The sequence below is a fragment of the Eptatretus burgeri genome, chromosome 14, assembly GCF_056783735.1.
Source record: "Eptatretus burgeri isolate ZD-2024b chromosome 14, Ebu_testis_v1, whole genome shotgun sequence".
Taxonomy (NCBI): domain Eukaryota; kingdom Metazoa; phylum Chordata; class Myxini; order Myxiniformes; family Myxinidae; genus Eptatretus; species Eptatretus burgeri.
Genome location: NC_140974.1, coordinates 32058125 through 32078338, shown reverse-complemented (window position 1 = coordinate 32078338; position 20214 = coordinate 32058125). Strand labels below are relative to the sequence as shown.

General features: G+C 39.9%; 1 protein-coding gene across 2 annotated transcripts in view; it reads right to left on the bottom strand.

Moving 5' to 3' along the window:
- TRPC1 (transient receptor potential cation channel subfamily C member 1) overlaps window positions 1-19998 on the bottom strand; it is a 40283-nt gene extending 20285 nt beyond the window's left edge. For both annotated transcript variants that reach the window (XM_085854248.1, XM_085854249.1), the window contains exons 1-12: window positions 19957-19998; window positions 16968-17118; window positions 16584-16738; window positions 16226-16327; window positions 14973-15175; window positions 14729-14860; window positions 11034-11232; window positions 10589-10925; window positions 8833-8972; window positions 8050-8193; window positions 7566-7750; window positions 6889-7093 (exon numbers count right to left, since the gene is read on the bottom strand). In XM_085854248.1, coding sequence (XP_085710374.1) covers window positions 6889-7093; window positions 7566-7750; window positions 8050-8193; window positions 8833-8972; window positions 10589-10925; window positions 11034-11232; window positions 14729-14860; window positions 14973-15175; window positions 16226-16327; window positions 16584-16738; window positions 16968-17118; window positions 19957-19968 — 1965 coding nt within the window. In that variant the 5' untranslated portion in view covers window positions 19969-19998. The remainder of the gene's footprint in view (window positions 1-6888; window positions 7094-7565; window positions 7751-8049; window positions 8194-8832; window positions 8973-10588; window positions 10926-11033; window positions 11233-14728; window positions 14861-14972; window positions 15176-16225; window positions 16328-16583; window positions 16739-16967; window positions 17119-19956) is intronic.
- Between the last annotated feature and the right edge of the window lie 216 nt (window positions 19999-20214).

Here is a 20214-nt window from a genome sequence, read left to right as displayed (position 1 = left end):
CAGTTGATCCCAAGTATTTAAACCCATCCACCTTCCCCACCTCAACTCCTTGCAACCGCACCATACCACCACCCTCCCTCTCATTTACGCACATGTACTCCGTCTTACTCCGACTGACTATCATTCCCCTTCTCTCCACTGTGTACCTCCACCGCTCGAGGCTCGCCTCAGCCAGCTCCCTGCTCTCCCTACAGATCATGATGTCATCCGCGAACAACATAGTTCATGGAGACTCCAGTTTGATCTCGTCCGTCAACCTGTCCATCACCATTGCAAACAGGAAAGGGCTCAGAGTCGATCCTTGATGCAATCCCACTTTTACCTTCAACCTCTCCGTCATTCCTACTGCACACCTCACCGCTGTCACACTGTCCTCATACATATCCTGCACGACCCTCACATACTTTTCCACCACTCCCGACTTCCTCATACAATGCCACAACTCCTCTCTTGGCACCCTATCATAAGCTTTCTCTAAATCCACAAACACACAATGTAACTCCTTCTGGCCTTCCCTATACTTCTCCATCAACATTCTCAAAGCAAACATCGCATCAGTGGTGCTCTTTCCTGGCATAAACCCATATTGCTGCTCACAGATCGTCACCTCTCCTCTCAACCGAGCTTCCACTACTCTTTCCCACAACTTAATGGTGTGGCTTAACAACTTTATCCCTATGTAATTTCCACAGCTCTGCACATCACCCTTATTCTTGAAAATCGGAACCAGTACACTTAATCTCCACTCCTCCGGCATCCTCTCACTTTCTAAAATTTTATTAAACAATCTGGTTAACAACCCCACTGCCATCTCTCCTAAGCACTTCCATGCCTCCACTGGTATACCATCTGGGCCAACCGCCTTTCCACTTTTCATCCTTTTCAGAGCAGTCCTCACTTCATCCTTACTGATCCACCCCACTTCCAGATTCACTATCTCCACCTCTTCCAACATTCTCTCTCTCTCATTTTCTTCATTCATCAGCTCCTCAAAGTACTCCATCCACCTTCTCAACACACTCTCCTCACTCGTCAACACATTCCCATTTACGTCCTTCATCACCCTAACCTGCAGCACATCCTTCCCAGCTCGGTGACTCTGTCTTGCCAATCGGTATAAATCCTTTTCCCCTTCTTTTGTATCCAACTTCTCATACAGCTCGTCATATGCCTTTTTCTTGGCCTTTGCCACCTTTCTCTTTGCCTTTCACCGCCACTCCTTGTACTCCTGCCTACTTTCTTCATCTCTCTGACTATCCCACTTCCTTTTCGCCAACCCCTTCTTCTTTATACTTTCCTGTACTTCCTCGTTCCACCACCAAGTCTCCTTATCTTCCTTCCTCTATCCAGATGTCACACCAAGTACCTTCCTCGCTATCTCCCTCACCACTTCTGCTGTCGTTGCCCAATCATCCCACCCATCTTTACCACCATCCAACGCCTGTCTCACCTCCTCCCTAAATTTCACGCAACAGTCTTCCTCCTTCAGCTTCCACCATCTGTTCCTTGGTTCAGCCCTCACTCTCTTCCTCAACCTCACCTCTCAAGTCATCCTATAGACCACCAATCGATGCTGTCGAGCTACACTCTCCCCTGCCACCACCTTACAGTCACTAATCTCTTTCAGGTTGCATCTCCTGCTGAAGATGTAATCCACCTATGTGCACTTTCCTCCACTCTTGTATGTCACCCTGTGTTCCTCCTTCTTCTTGAAATACGTATTTACCACTGCCATTTCCATTCTTTTTAAAAAACTCTACCACCATTTGCCCTTCCACATTTCTCTTGTTGAGACCGAACCGACCCATCACCTCCTCATCCTCTTTATTCCCTTCCCCAACATGCCCATTGAAATCTGCTCCAATCACCACTCTTTCATCCTTGGATACACTCTCCACCACTTCATCTAACTCACTCCAGAAATCTTCTTTATACTCCATCTCACACCCCATATGTGGGGCATATGCACTGATGACATTCATCATCACCCCTTCAATTTCCAACTTCACACTCATCACTCGGTCAGACACTCTCCTCACCTCCAATACCCTCTTGACATAATCGTCCTTCAGGATTACCCCGACACCATTTCTCCTCCCATCCACACCATGGTAGAACAGTTTGAAACCACCTCCAATGCTCCTAGCCTTACTCCCCATCCACCTGGTCTCTTGTACACACAGTATGTCCACCTTTCTTCTCTCCATCATATCAGCCAACTCTCGCCCTTTGCCAGTCATCGTCCCAACATTCAGAGTTCCAACTCTCACCTGCACACTTCAACCCTTCCTCCTCTCCCACTGCCTCCGAACTCACCTTCCCCGTCTCCTTCTCCTCCTTTGCCCAGCAGTATCACAATTTCCACTGGTACCCTGCTGACCACCGGTACCGGTGGTGGTCGTTGGTAACCCGGGCCTCGACCGATCCGGTATGGAAATTCGTTTTGTTGTCCGCATAATGATTTGGTATAGGTTTTTACGCTGGATGCCCTTCCTGACGCAACCCTGGTCGCCTCTTACGACACACAGGGATATGGTACACCAACTCTAACCAGGGCATACACCGGGCCCAGTACAACTGGTACTCATTTTGGCGACCTCGGAAGGATGGCAGGCTGAGTCAACCCCCTGGTGTTTTCGACTTGGTGTATATATATATATATATATATATATATATATATATATATATATATATATATATATATATATATATATATATATATATATATATATATATATATATATATATATATATATATATATATATACATACATATTAATTCAGTGTCCCAACGGGGCTTGAACTCAGGACCTTTTGGGTCCCAAACCACTGCCCTAACCACTGCACCAACACCAGTACAATTAGAATGTGAGTACATCTATAAAGTATGTACAATAAGAATGTGAGTACATGAATAAAGTATGTACAATTAGAATGTGAGTACATGTATAAAATATGTACAATTAGAATGTGAGTACATGTATAAAATATGTACAATTAGAATGTTAGTATATGTATAAAGTATGTACAATTAGAATGTGAGTACATCTATAAAGTATGTACAATTAGAATGTGAGTACATGTCTTAAATATGTACAATTAGAATGTGAGTACATGTTTAAAGTATGTACAATTAGAATGTGAGTACATCTATAAAGTATGCACAATTAGAATGTGAGTACATGCATAAAATATGTACAATTAGACTGTGAGTACATGTTTAAAGTATGTACAATTAGAATGTGAGTTCATGTATAAAATATGTACAATTAGAATGTGAGTACATGTTTAAAGTATGTACAATTAGAATGTGAGTACATGTATAAAATATGTACAATTAGAATGTGAGTGCATGTATAAAGTATGTACAATTAGAATGTGAGTACATGTATAAAGTATGTACAATTAGAATGTGAGTACATGTATAAAGTATGTACAATGAGAATGTGAGTACATGTATAAAGTATGTACAATAAGAATGTGAGTACATGTATAAAGTATGTACAATTATAATGTAAGTACATGCATAAAATATGTACAATTAGAATGTGAGTACAAGTTTAAAGTATGTACAATTAGAATGTGAGTTCATGTATAAAATATGTACAATTAGAATGTGAGTACATGTATAAAATATGTACAATTAGAATGTGAGTACATGTTTAAAGTATGTACAATTAGAATGTGAGTACATGTATTAAGTATGTACAATTATAATGTGAGTACATGTATAAAATATGTACAATTAGAATGTGAGTACATGTTTAAAGTATGTACAATTCGAATGTGAGTACATGTATAAAATATGTACAATTAGAATGTGAGTACATGTTTAAAGTATGTACAATTTGAATGTGAGTACATCTATAAAGTATGTACAATTAGAATGTGAGTACATCTATAAAGTATGTACAATTTGAATGTGAGTACATGTATAAAATATGTACAATTAGAATGTGAGTACATGTGTAAAATATGTACAATTAGAATGTGAGTACATGTATAAAGTATGTACAATTAGAATGTGAGTACATGTTTAAAGTATGTACAATTAGAATGTGAGTTCATGTATAAAATATGTCCAATTAGAATGAGTAAAGGTATAAAATATGTGCAATTAGAATGTGAGTACATGTATAAAGTATGTAGAATTGGAATGTGAGTACATGTATAAAATATGTACAATTAGAATGTGAGTACATGTATAAAATATGTACAATTAGAATGTGAGTACATGTATAAAATATGTACAATTAGAATGTGAGTACATTTATAAAGTATGTACAATTAGAATGTGAGTACATGTTTAAAGTATGTACAATTAGAATGTGAGTTCATGTATAAAATATGTACAATTAGAATGTGAGTACATGTATAAAATATGTACAATTAGAATGTGAGTACATGTATAAAGTATGTAGAATTAGAATGTGAGTACATGTATAAAGTATGTAGAATTAGAATGTGAGTACATGTATAAAGTGTGTAGAATTAGAATGTGAGTGCATGTATAAAATATGTACAATTAGAATGTGAGTACATGTATAAAGTATGTAGAATTAGAATGTGAGTACATGTATAAAGTGTGTAGAATTAGAATGTGAGTGCATGTATAAAATATGTACAATTAGAATGTGAGTACATGCATAAAGTGTGTAGAATTAGAATGTGAGTGCATGTATAAAATATGTACAATTAGAATGTGAGTACATGTATAAAATATGTACAATTAGAATGTGAGTACATCTATAACGTATGTACAATTAGAATGTGAGTACATGTTTAAAGTATGTTCAATTAAAATGTGAGTACATGTATAAAGTATGTAGAATTGGAATGTGAGTACATGTGTAAAGTATGCAGAATTAAAATGTGAGTACATGTATAAAGTATGTAGAATTAGAATGTGAGTACATGTGTAAAGTATGTACAATTAAAATGTGAGTATATGTATAAAATATGTACAATTACAATGTGAGTACATCTATGAAGTATGTGCAATTAAAATGTCAGTACATGTATAAAATATGTACAATTAGAATGTGAGTACATGTATAAAATATGTACAATTAGAATGTGAGTACATGTATAAAATATGTAGAATTAGAATGTGAGTACATGTGTAAAATATGTACAATTAGAATGTGAGTAAATGTATAAAGTATGTACAATTAGAATGTGAGTACATGTTTAAAGTATGTACAATTAGAATGTGAGTTCATGCATAAAATATGTACAATTAGAATGTGAGTACATGTATAAAATATGTGCAATTAGAATGTGAGTGCATCTATAAAATATGTACAATTAGAATGTGAGTACATGTTTAAAGTATGTACAATTAGAATGTGAGTACATCTATAACATATGTACAATTACAATGTGAGTACATGTATAAAATATGTACAATTACAATGTGAGTACATGTATAAAGTATGTAGAATTTGAATGTGAGTACATGTATAAAGTGTGTCGAATTAGAATGTGAGTACATCTATAAAATATGTAGAATTAGAATGTGAGTACATGTATAAAGTATGTAGAATTAGAATGTGAGTACATGTTTAAAGTATGTTCAATTAAAATGTGAGTACATGTATAAAGTATGTAGAATTAGAATGTGAGTACATGTGTAAAGTATGTACAATTAAAATGTGAGTACATGTATAAAAATGTACAATTAGAATGTGAGTACATCTATGAAGTATGTACAATTAAAATGTGAGTACATCTATGAAGTATGTACAATTAGAATGTAAGTTCATGTATAAAGTATGTACAATTAAAATGTGAGTACATGTAAAAAGTATGTAGAATTAGAATGTGAGTACATGTATAAAGTATGTAGAATTAGAATGTGAGTACATGTATAAAGTATGTAGAATTAGAATGTGAGTACATGTATGAAGTATGTAGAATTAGAATGTGAGTACATGTATAAAGTATGTCGAATTAGAATGTGAGTACATGTATAAAGTATGTAGAATTAGAATGTGAGTACATGTATAAAGTATGTAGAATTAGAATGTGAGTACATGTATAAAGTATGTACAATTAAAATGTGAGTACATGTATAAAGTATGTCGAATTAGAATGTGAGTACATGTATAAAGTATGTAGAATTAGAATGTGAGTACATGTATAAAGTATGTCGAATTAGAATGTGAGTACATGTATAAAGTATGTAGAATTAGAATGTGAGTACATGTATAAAGTATGTAGAATTAGAATGTGAGTACATGTATAAAGTATGTACAATTAAAATGTGAGTACATGTATAAAGTATGTACAATTAAAATGTGAGTACATGTACAAAGTATGTACAATTAAAATGTGAGTACATGTATAAATATGTCGAATTTGAATGTGACTACCTCAATAACGTATCTTCTTCTTCTTCTTCTTTCGGCTGCTCCCGTTTGGGGTCGGCACAGCGGATCATCTGTATGATCCGCATCGTGATTTGGCACATGTTTTATGCCGGATGCCCTTCCTGACGCAACCCTGGTCGCCTCTTATGACACAGGGATATGGTACACCTATTTTAACCGGGGTATACACCGGCCCAGTATACTGGTACTCATACCTCATATTGAGGTGACTACCTCAATAACGTATATACAATTGGAATTAGAGTATGTCTATAAAATATGTATGATAAATATACACAAAACAAGTCTGGGCAAGGTTATGTAATCTTTGATTGCTCGTTCTCGTTCACTCTGTAAAGCTTGTTGAGCTTTTGTTGAAGTCTGTATTGTTACGATCATCGCTCACATTTCATTGTGATACCACAATGACATAGAATGGGGATTCAACCAACTGGAGGAGGAAAGTAACTCACATAGTTATCAACAGTCATGTTATCACCATAAGCAGAGATCTTACAGCGATCAGTTGGAAAGAGTTGTGCAAGACGGCCACCAAGAGCTTTGCCAGAACGATGACAACGACCACGTTGTACGTTCCGACAATCACCGCTCCGACAAATGACTGCAGTTCTTCACCACGCACAGCCACGCGCGTCACCACGAGTACCACGTGTGCCAGAGAGAACACAAACCAGAAGAGTGCATAACATGTCCCCAGGAACCTGTAGTTGAAGAAGTAAGACGTCCCTTTGTCAACATATTCACGTTTTTCACATCAACATTATTCTAATAACTGTAATTGTGATGAAGAATTTGCATAATCACAGATCATATTTTCTATGAACAATGCAACAGTAGTGAAGTCCCAGTGTTGGAAAGCAATTGTTTTTTAAAGTCAGAAAATGCTTGGGGAACGTGAAGTTTTGAGGTAAAGTGTATTTTTGGAAGTGTTCACTCAAAGAGTGAAGAGAATTTGTGAAAAAAAAAAAGGTGAGAATGCCAATCGTCTTGGGAAAGAATGTTTTGGCTGGGGAAGGAGAGACAGGGTCTGGGGATGGAGAGACAGGGTCTGGGGAAGGAGAGACAGTGCCTGGGGAAGGAGAGACAGTGCCTGGGGAAGGAAAGTTTGGATCCGGGGAAAGAAAGACGGGGCAAAGAGTAACAGTATCCAGGGAATTGAAGGAATGCACTTACGAGTGTAAAGTATCGTTACTCTGTCGTTCACAGAACACTCCAAAGCACTGATGATCACTGGAAGTTGTCTGTGTATCTGGAAACTTTGCATACAGCTGTGTTAGTCCCACCGCAAAAGAGAACAGCACAAGTACAAACATACCCAGGAATTTCACAAAGTCTCTCAACATTCGACCCATGGAGATCTGCAGCAGAGCATGGAAAAGGGGTGGAAGGAAAAAAAAAAAAAAAAAAAAAAATATATATATATATATATATATATATATATATATATATATATATATATATATATATATATATATATATACACATACAGTGTTCTGTATAGTCAAATGGGATGCACTGATTAGCATGTTGTACAAGGAATCTTATAAAGGCCATCACTATTGTGGGAGTTACGCGTTCGGTTAACGATGCTGTGATGGCCAGACATTCTTTCTTTCAAAAGTAAAACAACACAAGTTGTCTGCAGATGATGTGTGACCTGCAGGGGACCCAGCATTGATGAGGTGGTGTACATGAAGAAGAGACGAAGGTAGCTGAACACATTGGCAAAGGCAAACAACCCTTCAGCCACGAGTGTAGGGTGCATCGAGTCCCAATCTTTGCGCTCAGCTACGCGATGAAACTACAATAATGGAAAACAAGAGCAAGAATGGATTTGATGTGTACAAGTATAATGTGATTACGTTTATAAAGTATGCACATTTATAATGTATGTCTATAAAGTATGTACATTTAGAATGCGAGTCCGTCTGTAAAGTGTGTACAATTACAATATGTCTCTTACCAATGTGATATTTTCTGAATCCAAAAAGGGCATAAAGAGAAAACGCCCTGAAACTCGAACTTGTCCTATAACTTATCATATAAGGCCATGTACCAAGTTTCAGTTGAATATGTTAAAGGGTATGGGAAAAAAAAAATCTGAAAAATCACAGGTGAGACGGATGGACGGACGGACAGATGGAGAGCAAACCTACAGTCCTCTCTGGTGAAACGGGAAGGTGACAAATAACAACAGTAATAATGACGATAGTAATTTTCTGTTGAAATATGCAACTGTTCCATCATGATGCAACACCCATAACTTTCTAGAAATATTCACAATTAAAATTAAACTTCCCATCTCCCCTCTTTTTCATTTTTGAATTTATCTCAATATTGCCCAAATTGTGTATTAAATAAGTGGAAATTAACCAAATGCAGCAGGTCTGGCACATCTGGTTAAACGTCAGTCAAGGCCAATAACACCAACAGTTCTCACCTTTCTGTTGGCGACCACCTTGAGAGTAAATGTGGCCACATAAAGAGATGTCATGACAAAGCTGAGCTGGTTACGTGATTCCTTGAGGAAATCCTCCAGCCCGTCGTACCACAGCCTCTTGACGTCAGCCCAGATCATGCCTGATTTACACACAAGCAATGATAATCAAAACGGTTCACAATTGCTTGGGAACAAGCTCATAAAACCAAGTTAAAGATCTAACTACATTGCATACCATTCATCTTCTGCATTAAGACTCGCATTTCCACTTGTCTCTTAATCCATGAGCAAGGACCAGAAATTTCACTTATTGGTACCACCTCGGGAGGGGGGGGGGCAAAGTCTAATTATGATTTTTTAAATTAGATTATGTGTATGGCATATATTTTGGTAAATGATAACCATTGCTGAGAGGTAGCTTAGTGGTAGTTATCAGCTGTTTAATGTACCCACTCCTAAGAGACATTTAGTTCTCAGAATGTTTCCATATTATCTCGGCAGCCTTTGTGTATAGTATATGGTCTTTCACATAAGATCTTGGACAGATCGAAGCATTGCAGAGTGAATGATTCAGAACTTTGTTGACAGTCTACATTTGTGTTCCAGGAGCATTTATGGTAGGCAGATCACCAAAGTTGGCCTGATCAATGACTGTGACGTCACCTCGAGTCAGGAAATTGAAGCCAGTCCAGCTGCTCATTGATTGATTGGTCTTCTTCCTTTGATATGTGGGTCATAACCCAGATGAGGTTCTTCCATCTTGCAGGCAGGACCATGGTAGAGTCAACTTCCACATCTTCAGTTTTTTTCATGCTATTATTATTTTTTTATCTTGAAGGTTCTCGTCACCGTGTATGAGTCCTCATCGAAGTCAGGCCTTGAATAAAAGACATGTACGGACAGAAAAGTGAAGAAAGGGAGACTAGTCCAAGAGTTTTTGAGGAAGTAAAAAATCTGCTTTTGGAAAAGGGGAAGGTCATGTGTTTGGGAAGACATGAGAAGGTAAAGAGTTCTATAGTTTGGCAGTGGAGGGGAGAAACAAACATCATAATGGCTCACCCTTGAGTTGCTAATGGTCCCACAATGATCATGTGATGTAGTGGCTTGTCGAGTATTTTTTGCTCTCACTAGTGGTGGAACTACAGAAGTAGCAAGTTCTTGAGAGTAGAAACTGAAGTAATATCTGTCGAAAAGAGAAAGAGAGCCTACTGTGTGGCATAATTTGAGCAGGTCGAGTTTTGAGGTCACATTGGTAGAGTTGATAAGTCGGATCACTTTTGATTCAATTCTGTTCAGTAAGTATGTGGAGCTGGAACCTTCCTCGATGTGAGAGCAGTACTCTATACAATGACGAATCAATCCTTTATATAGTTGAAGCAACTGTTCACAGGAGAAGAATCTTCTACATCTGAACAGGACTCATAGTTTCTTCGAGGCAGACTTAGCTATTTGCATAATGTGTGGATTCCAGGATAAATTTGATGTTAGGGTGATACCTAATAGGTTTATTGTATCACATGGTGTAATTGTGGAACTCTCAAAGGAGATTAGAGAGTTGAGAGGAGTTTTCGAGAGAGAGATGAGAATAAATTGAGTTTTAGAAACATTAAACTTAACTGGATTACATTTGCCCCAATTCTTGTCCAAATCCGAATTTAAAGAGGTGGCTGTGATGAAACAAGATGTAGATTTAGTTTGGGAAGATGGGGCAAATGTGAAAAACATGGACGAATGTAATGTTGAGTGTCACACTAACCAGCAACCCAGGCAACGATGAGGTAGTCAACAGGTTCTAGTGCAGGTCCCATTGTATTCTTCTTATCGTCGTTGTACACAATGGAGTAGAGGTTTAAAAGCAGCAGGAATGTGAAGTAGGAAGCACCTTGGGCAACATACTTTGTGAAAGGTGTGCGTGCTACCCGTCCTAGGCGAGAGCTAGGCCCAAGAAGATAAGCCAGCGCTAGGCCCGGCCAGGCTATGCCAAGTGCAGCCACCATAAATACCTTGGTCCCAGCTGGCTGTCTCCTATAGGCCGCAACTTCACCATACCAGACGGAATTCAAGAACTGCTGGCAATTGGGTTGAGCCACAAACTGTCACAAAAGAGAGGTAAAATGTGTGAAATGTTAATGTAGTAGTTGAGGGTATGAAGGCTTTTCCTTGCAATAATGAATTGTGCTTTTGCAAGTTCATTTGCATGCCTCTTTCTGGTTGTACTTGATAGCTAGCTTGAGCCTGCTGACAGCAGGTCGTCCTCTTTGCCATCCTGTCACGCCTGGGCCGCCTCCAGGAGGTGTTATATGGTTCAAGATGGCTTCCAGCTCACGAGAGGTCCGTGCTTGAGCTAGGAGATCCTTGGCAAAGCTTTCGCATTGCAAGGCAAGGCCTTCATACTCACTCCTGCCAATAGAACATCAAAAACGTTTGCAAGGAGAGAAAGAAACAGAACTAAAATGGCACTCGGAAGAGTGCATACCTCCACCAGGCTTAACAGTTTACGTTTTGTATTCCACTGATCGCCCGGATCTGCATTTGGTTCTTCACCAAAATCGAACTGGCTTGGTCTTGTCACCTCCCCAACAAATCCATCAACTTTTGTCACAATCCATCCACAACTTTTTAAAATATCAACATATCACGTGATATATCATTTTTGGGCCCATCTCTCAATTGTGAAGAATCACTTTAAAAAATAATTCTAGTATCCAGATCCAGATCCAGATCTTCACCGAAATTGAATAAATTCATCCTTGTCACACACCCATCCTTCTCCACGAAATTTTGTCTGAATCCGTCCACAACTTTTTGAGATATCCTGCTCACAGACAGACAGACAGACAGACAAGCCGGTAGGCGACAAGGGTGGTTGCTATATAATTGCATACTAGTCATACAGTTTTTAACGGATCGGGCTGAAATTTTTTGACAGAGTTTGATTATAGTGCGCATAAAACCGCAGAAGCCGATTTTTGATTTTCGGAAAAAAAAAATTTCGGATTTTTTTCAAAATTTTCAAAGTCCCGTTGCTAGGCAACAGTGGCGTCCATAGCAATGGTGCTCAAAAGCATACCACTAGATCCTGGTATGAACCTTCCAGTCAAGTTTCATCAAAAGCGGTCGACTCGTCTGGCCTCCAGAGCTGTCTATTACATACATACAGACAGACGGAAAACCTGAGAATAACGGTAGTCTAGCGACCACCCAACCGACATACAGATATACAGACAGACAGATGGAAACCTGAGAATAACGGTAGTCTGGCGACCACCCAACCGACATACAGATATACAGACAGACAGATGGAAACCTGAGAATAACGGTAGTCTAGCGACCACCCAACCGACATACAGATATACAGACAGACAGATGGAAAACCTGAGAATAACGGTAGTCTTGCGACCACCCAACAGACATACAGACAGATGGAAAACCTGAGAATAACGGTAGTCTAGCGACCACCCAACAGACATACAGACAGATGGAAAACCTGAGAATAACGGTAGTCTAGTGACCACCCAACCGACATACAGATATACAGACAGACAGATGGAAAACCTGAGAATAACGGTAGTCTAGTGACCACCCAAGAAGCAGAAAACAGACAGGGGTTAAAACATAAACTCTGTCCAACTTTGGTGGTGGAGATAATAAGTCAAAGGGCCTTGACTCCTGATAAGGTACCTAAAAGTTTGCATTTTCAGCTTTACCAAGTTCTCTATCTATACTAATAAATGTCAGTGTGTTCTATAATAATAAGTTTGTGTGTGTGTGTGTGTGTGTGTGTGTGTGTGTGTGTGTGTGTGTGTGTGTGTGTGTGTGTGTGTGTGTGTGTGTGTGTCAGTGTGTATCCTCTATAACTCCAAAACCATGAAACCTCACAGTCAGAACCTTGGCATGCATACCAATTCAGTACTCCAAGGTCATGCATGAATGAAAACTGGGTGTTTGGGTAAATTTAAACACCCCTTTTGAAGATAATTAACAGCATTATTAAATTAAAACAAAAACAGCCTTTATCCTTATTCAGCACGCGTTCACCCCGCAGGGGTCTTACTCCGCCATTTTGTTTTGGCATAATAAAGAATGCCTTGCCTTGGAACCATGATCATCTCTCAAGGACTAATTAAAGTATATAATGAAAATCTGTCTTCAGATTTGAGGATCGAAGCTGGTGGATTAAATAAGTGTCGAAACCTGAAAATTTAAAGAAATTACCGATTATTATAACTAAGCATATATCTTCTGAGCAATAAGCAAGGCTGTGCTCCCTCCTCCTCCATCTTTACACAAGAAAGTGTGAAATTGCCAAAGCATTAAACTTAACTTTCTCTACAGTTAGGTTTTTCTTCTGTTTTTCCCAAAGTGTAACTTCATTGAGTGCGACGAAAATAATTAAGCAGGCAAAGGCTCCCACGGCATGAACAGTGGGCAGAGTGACTGTGGCTCAGTTCTCCATGTGGACATACCCGGAGTTAGGAAGGCAAAATAAATTAGAGGAAGTTATGATGAGTAAAGCAACTGGACAAGTGAACAGCGAGTTCAAGAGGGAATTGAAAAATGCTTTCAGTGGTTCCAATGGAATGAATCCTGAAAACCATGGCAAGATGGCCGAGAGGTATGCACATTTGCTCAAAGCCAGTGATTCTCGACCCTTCCTCTGTCATTTACCCCCCTCGGCTTGATGTATTTCGCCATTTACCCCCTTACTCCAATGCAAAAAAAGGCATAGAGGCACAGAAAAAAAGAAGATGGGACAACCTTATTATCAAGGTTTTACACAAAATAAACTTTGATAAAGGAAAAAAAAAACATACAGTCCACTTATATCAACTCATAACATGATGTATCAAATAACAAACACTAAAGAGTTACTATCAGCATCATCATTATAAAAATCGCGACATTGAGTTAGAAATGAGAATGATGTATGAATAAAAAACGTACATCATCATTGTCGTCTTGCAAGCAACGTATACGGATATATGAACAGTTTTGTTTTTATGATTCATAAATTTTGAATGAATATATATGATTTTATTATCAAAAGCAAAGGAATTTTATGGGGGTATGAAAGATAGTTCATCCACCCCCCCATCCAACATGAATGGGGGGGGGTATGCATCACCCCTATCCCCTTCCCCCCCCAGGATCTACGCCCATGCCAACCATAATTTTTCTAAAACAAGCTGACCAGGTATAGTGTATTACAAAATTAATACTTATTTTTTAGGTATGATGTATTTACCCCCTGCCATGCAAATTTTTACCCCCAGGGGGTAAATTTACCCCTGGTTGAGAATCACTGCTCGAAGCTGTCTCGCCTGTGTTTGAATTGTTTCACCTTTTTGTGTGATCTGCTTTCATTTAGGATGATAGTTCATTTCAATCAGAGCTTGGAACGATGTTATCTTCTCTATAAAAGCGAATAAGACTTTATTTGTTTGTTTGTAACAATAATCCTCTGAGTTCCCAAGATGAATTGCAACAAAACTTTATAGGATCACATTTTTTTATCCACAATACATGTTGCTCGGGGTTTTAAAGTCATTTTCTCACAATTCATAACTTATAAACCCATGAGTCACCACCTGTCATGGGCAAGGGATGAGAGTCCTGAGGGAGGGGGGGGGGGGGTGAGTGGGAGGATGCAGGGGTAGGAGTTGGAGGAGGGAGTGGAAGTGGTGCGGTGAGAGGAGGTGGAAGGGGGGAGGGAGTCCGAATGGGGGGGGTGGGATGGGAGGAGTCAGGGGAGAGGGTGGGGATGCAGAGCGGGGGTGGGCGGGAGGATGCAGGAAAGGGATGGGATGAGGGTGGGGAAGGGGCAGGAGGAAGGACCCTGCATTGCCCTGCAACACAGGGTACCTTTGCTAGTTATGAATATAATAAGGTCTTGCACCTGAATTCCACCTCCACGAGACTCAGCTCTCTGAGATCTGCACTTAGCTCGAAGACCCGTAGGATGGGGTCTTCCTCTGTCAGCATGACAAGCGACGGACTTGCTAGAGCACGGTAGATGTCCAACCGAAACCTGTAAATGACATCACAACACAGATGACATTATCACAATTTAACTACTCTTTGAACAAATATGTGAAGGAATGAATGAGAAAATCAACTATTTTGTGACAAAATCCATGTACCGTGAGTGACGCAGACTATCAGTGCGGTTTTTGGCACGACACATGGTGCACTCGCAGCCCACGGCATGAGGGCGTGGTAGGCTGGCATCTCGCTGCAGTAGCATGGCCAAAATGTCATAGTGGTTCCGCTGTGCCGCAAGGATCACTGGTGCCACATCCATGCTGGTGGAGAACTCTGCACTTTTAACACGCTGCAGGAGCTTCTGCAGAAACACAACAAATGAAAATGGTTGAGATGACAACCGCCCAAGTTAATGAACCACAGTTTGTGAAACAAGTCTCTGGATTTATGTTTTGGTTAATTTAAATGAATGTAGGTAGTATATGCACAGCAGGATAACCTAAGTTGGAAGTGAACTCTATTATACCATCGAGTCTGGGTTGAAGTCAGATGTAACTAAAAACTGCAATTGTGATGCAATGGCTGTAGTAGACACTATATCTCAACAATACACCATGGGTGGGACGTAAAGCTTCAGTCCTCCAGGTGGGATGTCAACCTGTGCTATCTTCATTTAAGTTGACGATAAATAACCTATATGCATCTCTATAAAAAGTAGACCATTATGTGAATATGTTCATCTCCAAAGCCATATTTGTCTAAGTCCCATAGCTACTAACCACCCATTATTAGCTACTAACCATGCATTTTAGCAATAAACCACCCACTATTAGCAAGAAAAACACCCATTACTGGCTACTAACCATGCTTAGCTATGAACAAGCCTGGTGTTGGCTTAACGGCTAATGTGGCTGGCTTAAGATCCCAAGGTCTTGAGTTCAAGCCTCTGTCATGCTGTTTGAATTAACATCAGGTGGGAGTTGACTCAGCCTGTTATCCCTCTGAGGTCTGCAAAATGAGTACCAGCTTACTGGTAACAGGCAGCACTGCATCAGTGGCACAGCTGTGCCTCCAGAAAATTATGCAGCCAAGCAGCCACAGCTAAATACAGTGACTAACCAAGCAATATTTGCAATACACCACCCATTATTAGCTATTTTGCATGATAGCTAATAATGCATGGTTTGTAGCTAATACTACCCAATATTAGCAATAAACCACCCAATCTTAGCAATTAAACATGTATCATCAGCTATAAACCACCCATTATTTGGTATTCATCCAATGATGAGCTGTATGCTGGAACAAAGGCACATAATGACATTATCACAATGACTACATCCGAGTTCTTGAGGTGAGGTCCTGATATACTAATCATGGTGAAACAGTACAAATGATTAAAGTAGTGTGCCTCCATAGTAGGTTTTGTGGTGGTCTTGGGTTGATGCTTCAGCAGAATTTCCACCGCGCCAGCCACGCCAGCCTCTATGGCCACCAGCAGAGCATCTGGCTCCTGAGATGAAACACAAGTGATGTTGAACCTTTATTGCTGCCGATTTGCATGAGGTAGACCATAGAGAGATAGCAGGATAACGCACAAGACAGATACATGTAGATTGTAGAGCAATTGAAAGAATTACAAGGATATGTAAACAACGTGTTCTAATCAGAGCTTTGAAGACCACACCTGGCCGTGGTTACAGTACCTGTCAAAGATTGGTGATGACACACAGACCTTCAGACTGACAGTAGAACATCGATAGCTTTACCTCACAGCCTTGAAGCAAAAGTAAGTGCAGCACATCAAGGTGCTCCCCCTCGATTGCAATGGTCACTGCCCCACGGCCTAAAGCATCACTGCACGCCACATTCAGGCCACTTTCTTGCCGGCTCTCCAACATCTGACTCACCATCTCACAGTCACCTACAAACAGTTAAATTCACGATTTTCCCAAGTCTTTTCATGATCTCCGAATCAAATCTACCTTTTGTTCATATTACAGACAGCAAATCTAACAACACCTCCAATGTAGTTGGATCAAAAGTGCTCATTCATTCGTGTACCCATCTACCAAAATTAAAGTCTTCGATCCACCTCATTTTACAACGTACAAACTTATTCCATTAGGAACTCAAGAATATTTTATTTTCACCTTTCTCACAGGCGAGGAGGAAGAGGCGCTCCTCCATTGAGACGTCCTCACGCACCTCACGGACATCCTTCAGCTTCAGCACATGCTCCGCGGTGGTGGTACCACGACGCTGGTACAACCTTGCCATCGAATCGTGAGCTCTTGTGGGCAACTGGGAGGTGGTTTAAAAGTCCCTGTGAGTAACTTGCTTCGTTAAGGTGAACACCAGTTATTTTAGTTGACCATGGGCCTTAATTAGTTGTGAAATCCAATGGTTCGCCTATTTCATGGCGGTTGCTTACTACTCAAGACACTGCTTTAGACATCACAGTGGTTATGTGTTCTCACTTAGTCGACAATACCCTTATTAAAGATTTGGATTGTGAGCTTCTGTAACCAGAGCTCGTCTTGGCAATGTGAACAGAATTATGTTCCTTTGTATTGCAAAGAAAAACCAAGTCGATTCACGAATGAACTTCATGCATCGGGTATCCTTCCCTGCTTCAGCTGGTTTAGTTGAAAATTGTGCCAGCCCCCATTTTGTTGTCGACTCTGAAAGCCATCAGGGAAATTTGGGACACATTATGCACCTGTTTTTTATTAGAATAAAACTAACATGTTGATCAACTAATTACCCCTGCTGAAGGAAGGAGGAGCCCAGAGGTTATGTTTACACCCTTGTTTGTCTATCTGTGAGCAGGATATCTCAAAAAGTTATGGACCGATTCTGGGGGCGGTGAGAGGGTATAACGAGTGACGCATCATTCAGAAGTTCAATACAACACTTTCAAAATGAAATATGAATGCTATCGAGGCCTCTCGCGCGTACCCTGTTTTACGTGACTCGGGTCTGCTCGTCCGGGCACTTTTAACTTGCTGTTACTACCATGAAATGTGTAATTCAAATCGTCTTTTAACATAATTTTCAGCATTTAAATGAAAAAGTGGCAATTTCAAAATGATTACCATAATTGCGTTGATGAATGCAAATCGGATTCACAGAAATGTAGGAAATACAAGTGGATGAGAGGTGTTGAGTTCCTACCATTTCCTGTTAATACAAGCGAGCGGCGGCAATGGCAAACACACACACACACACACACACACACACACACACACACACACACACACACACACACACACACACACACACACACACACACACTTCTTTCAGCAATAGACACTTCTCCTTTTAGCAATGGATGCAAAAATCGAATACAATTTCTCTTGTGGCACCTTGTCTGTTTCCTTCTCATGGGAACACAATCCTCTTAGTGGGGCAACTTAGCTAAATATAGCATAACAATTGTGCATTTTGTGAGGAAAGCACCAAATTTGGCACACTCGTAGCCCATCATATTATGAACAGATTTGGATATTGGGCCATCTCAAATTCAGCCGCTGATGGCTGTGGCAGCCATTTTCCACTGCCATCAAAAATTTTGAGATGGCCCAATATCCAAATCTGTTCATAATATGATAGGCTACTAGTGTGCCAAATTTGGTGCTTTCCTCACAAAATGCACAATTGTTACGCTAAGTTGCCCCACTATCTATACATTTCTGCAGAATGCTTTCAAAAATCCCCCCAACCTTCTGTGTCAATGACATACATTCACTTATCTTCCCAATCAACCTCTATCCGTTTGTTTCTCATGTTGTCATAGTCAGCACGATAGTAATTTCTGGTCAATAGCTCCTCCTCAATCTCATGTGACTCAATTGTCATATAAAAAGACAACATCATGTGGTCACTCTTACCAATCGGTGGACCAATGTGTACATTACTGATCAAATCTTCCTCACCAGTAAAAACCATGTCCAAAAGGCTCGGTGTTTGACCTGATGTTAATCTTGTTGGTTCTTGGGAAACCAGGAGCAGCAAGTCCAGGGTAGAGTCACCTGGTCTGAATCCAAATTGATGATTGGAAATCAAGCCATTGGAGAAAAGGAAGGATTTAATGTCAGAAGCAATGATGGATTCCATGACCGTGCTGATGATTGGGAGAAGGCTGATTGGTTTGTCGTTGCAAGGATCTGTTTTTGCACCTTTTTTATGCAGGGCAGTAATATTTGCTGATTTCCAAACAGATGGCAGATGACCTTGAGCAAATGAGAGGGTGAATAGATCAGAGAGGGTGAGCAAGAGCATCGGAGCAGGTTTTTAGGACACGTGGACTGATGCCGTCTACATCGGATGCAGAATCAGAGTCAAGGTTTGACACCAAATGCTTATTTACATCACATAATATGTGAATTAAATGTCCATAAGTTTGTTTATAAATCCTGTACTTGCACACCATTCAGCTTTGAATAGTCAGGTGAAAACCAAAAGTATTTTTTTTAATTATTAAAGACCACAATTTTCTTTCCTCTGTATAATGAGAATGCACCTTCATTGCGAACATGCATTACCTCATTTCCTTTGTATGAGCTGTAATCAAAATATACCTTTGTTTCCTCAAAACGATACCGTTATTTAATGTATGAGCATGCGTGTCCTGTACCTGCAGTGAGTCTCTGCCATCCTGCCAGTCCCAATGATGAGAATAATATATAATATAATAACAATAAGAGGCGAAATAACGATTTGTGTAAATCGATTGTAAAATAACCAACCAACACTGTAATGACCAAGTGAATCCACCTGTAAAACCATAAATAACAGGTGTGCTCCGTGTGAATACACAATGGATAACCCGAGAGAGACGTTCACGATGAATGGAAACAAATTTACAAAACCTTCGCTCTCCTTCTCGACTCTTTAGATTTCATGTTTGTTTTTTAAACGCGCCAGTCTGACCTTAATATGGATCCTTCAGCGGATACCTACGGCTCGGCTCTTCGAATACGTCACGGTTGTTGATGATGATGCAACGTCGGAGCTCGCGCTGAGTAAACCACGCCCCCCCCCGCCCCCCCTCGGCACGGAAACCTGTCGCTCACAGTCCTCAGTGGGGACGGTGTGCTTCCAGCACAGTCAAAGCTTCATCACGAACGAGAAAATCACCTCCAAATTCATCCACCAGATGTTCCGTCCGCTCACAAAATGACGTCATGATGCAAAATGACGTCATTATATTAGCTTTCCTGTCGTTGCACGGTTTACCGTCATACACGTATCGATAAAATTACCGAAATATATTGATTCCACCTCAGGCCTTGGATAAACGATGATGCCGCAAAATATTCCTCAACACCCGATGAAAAAACGCAATATGAATTAGCGGACGCCGGACATACACCGCCCCTGTTCAGAATCTCAAAC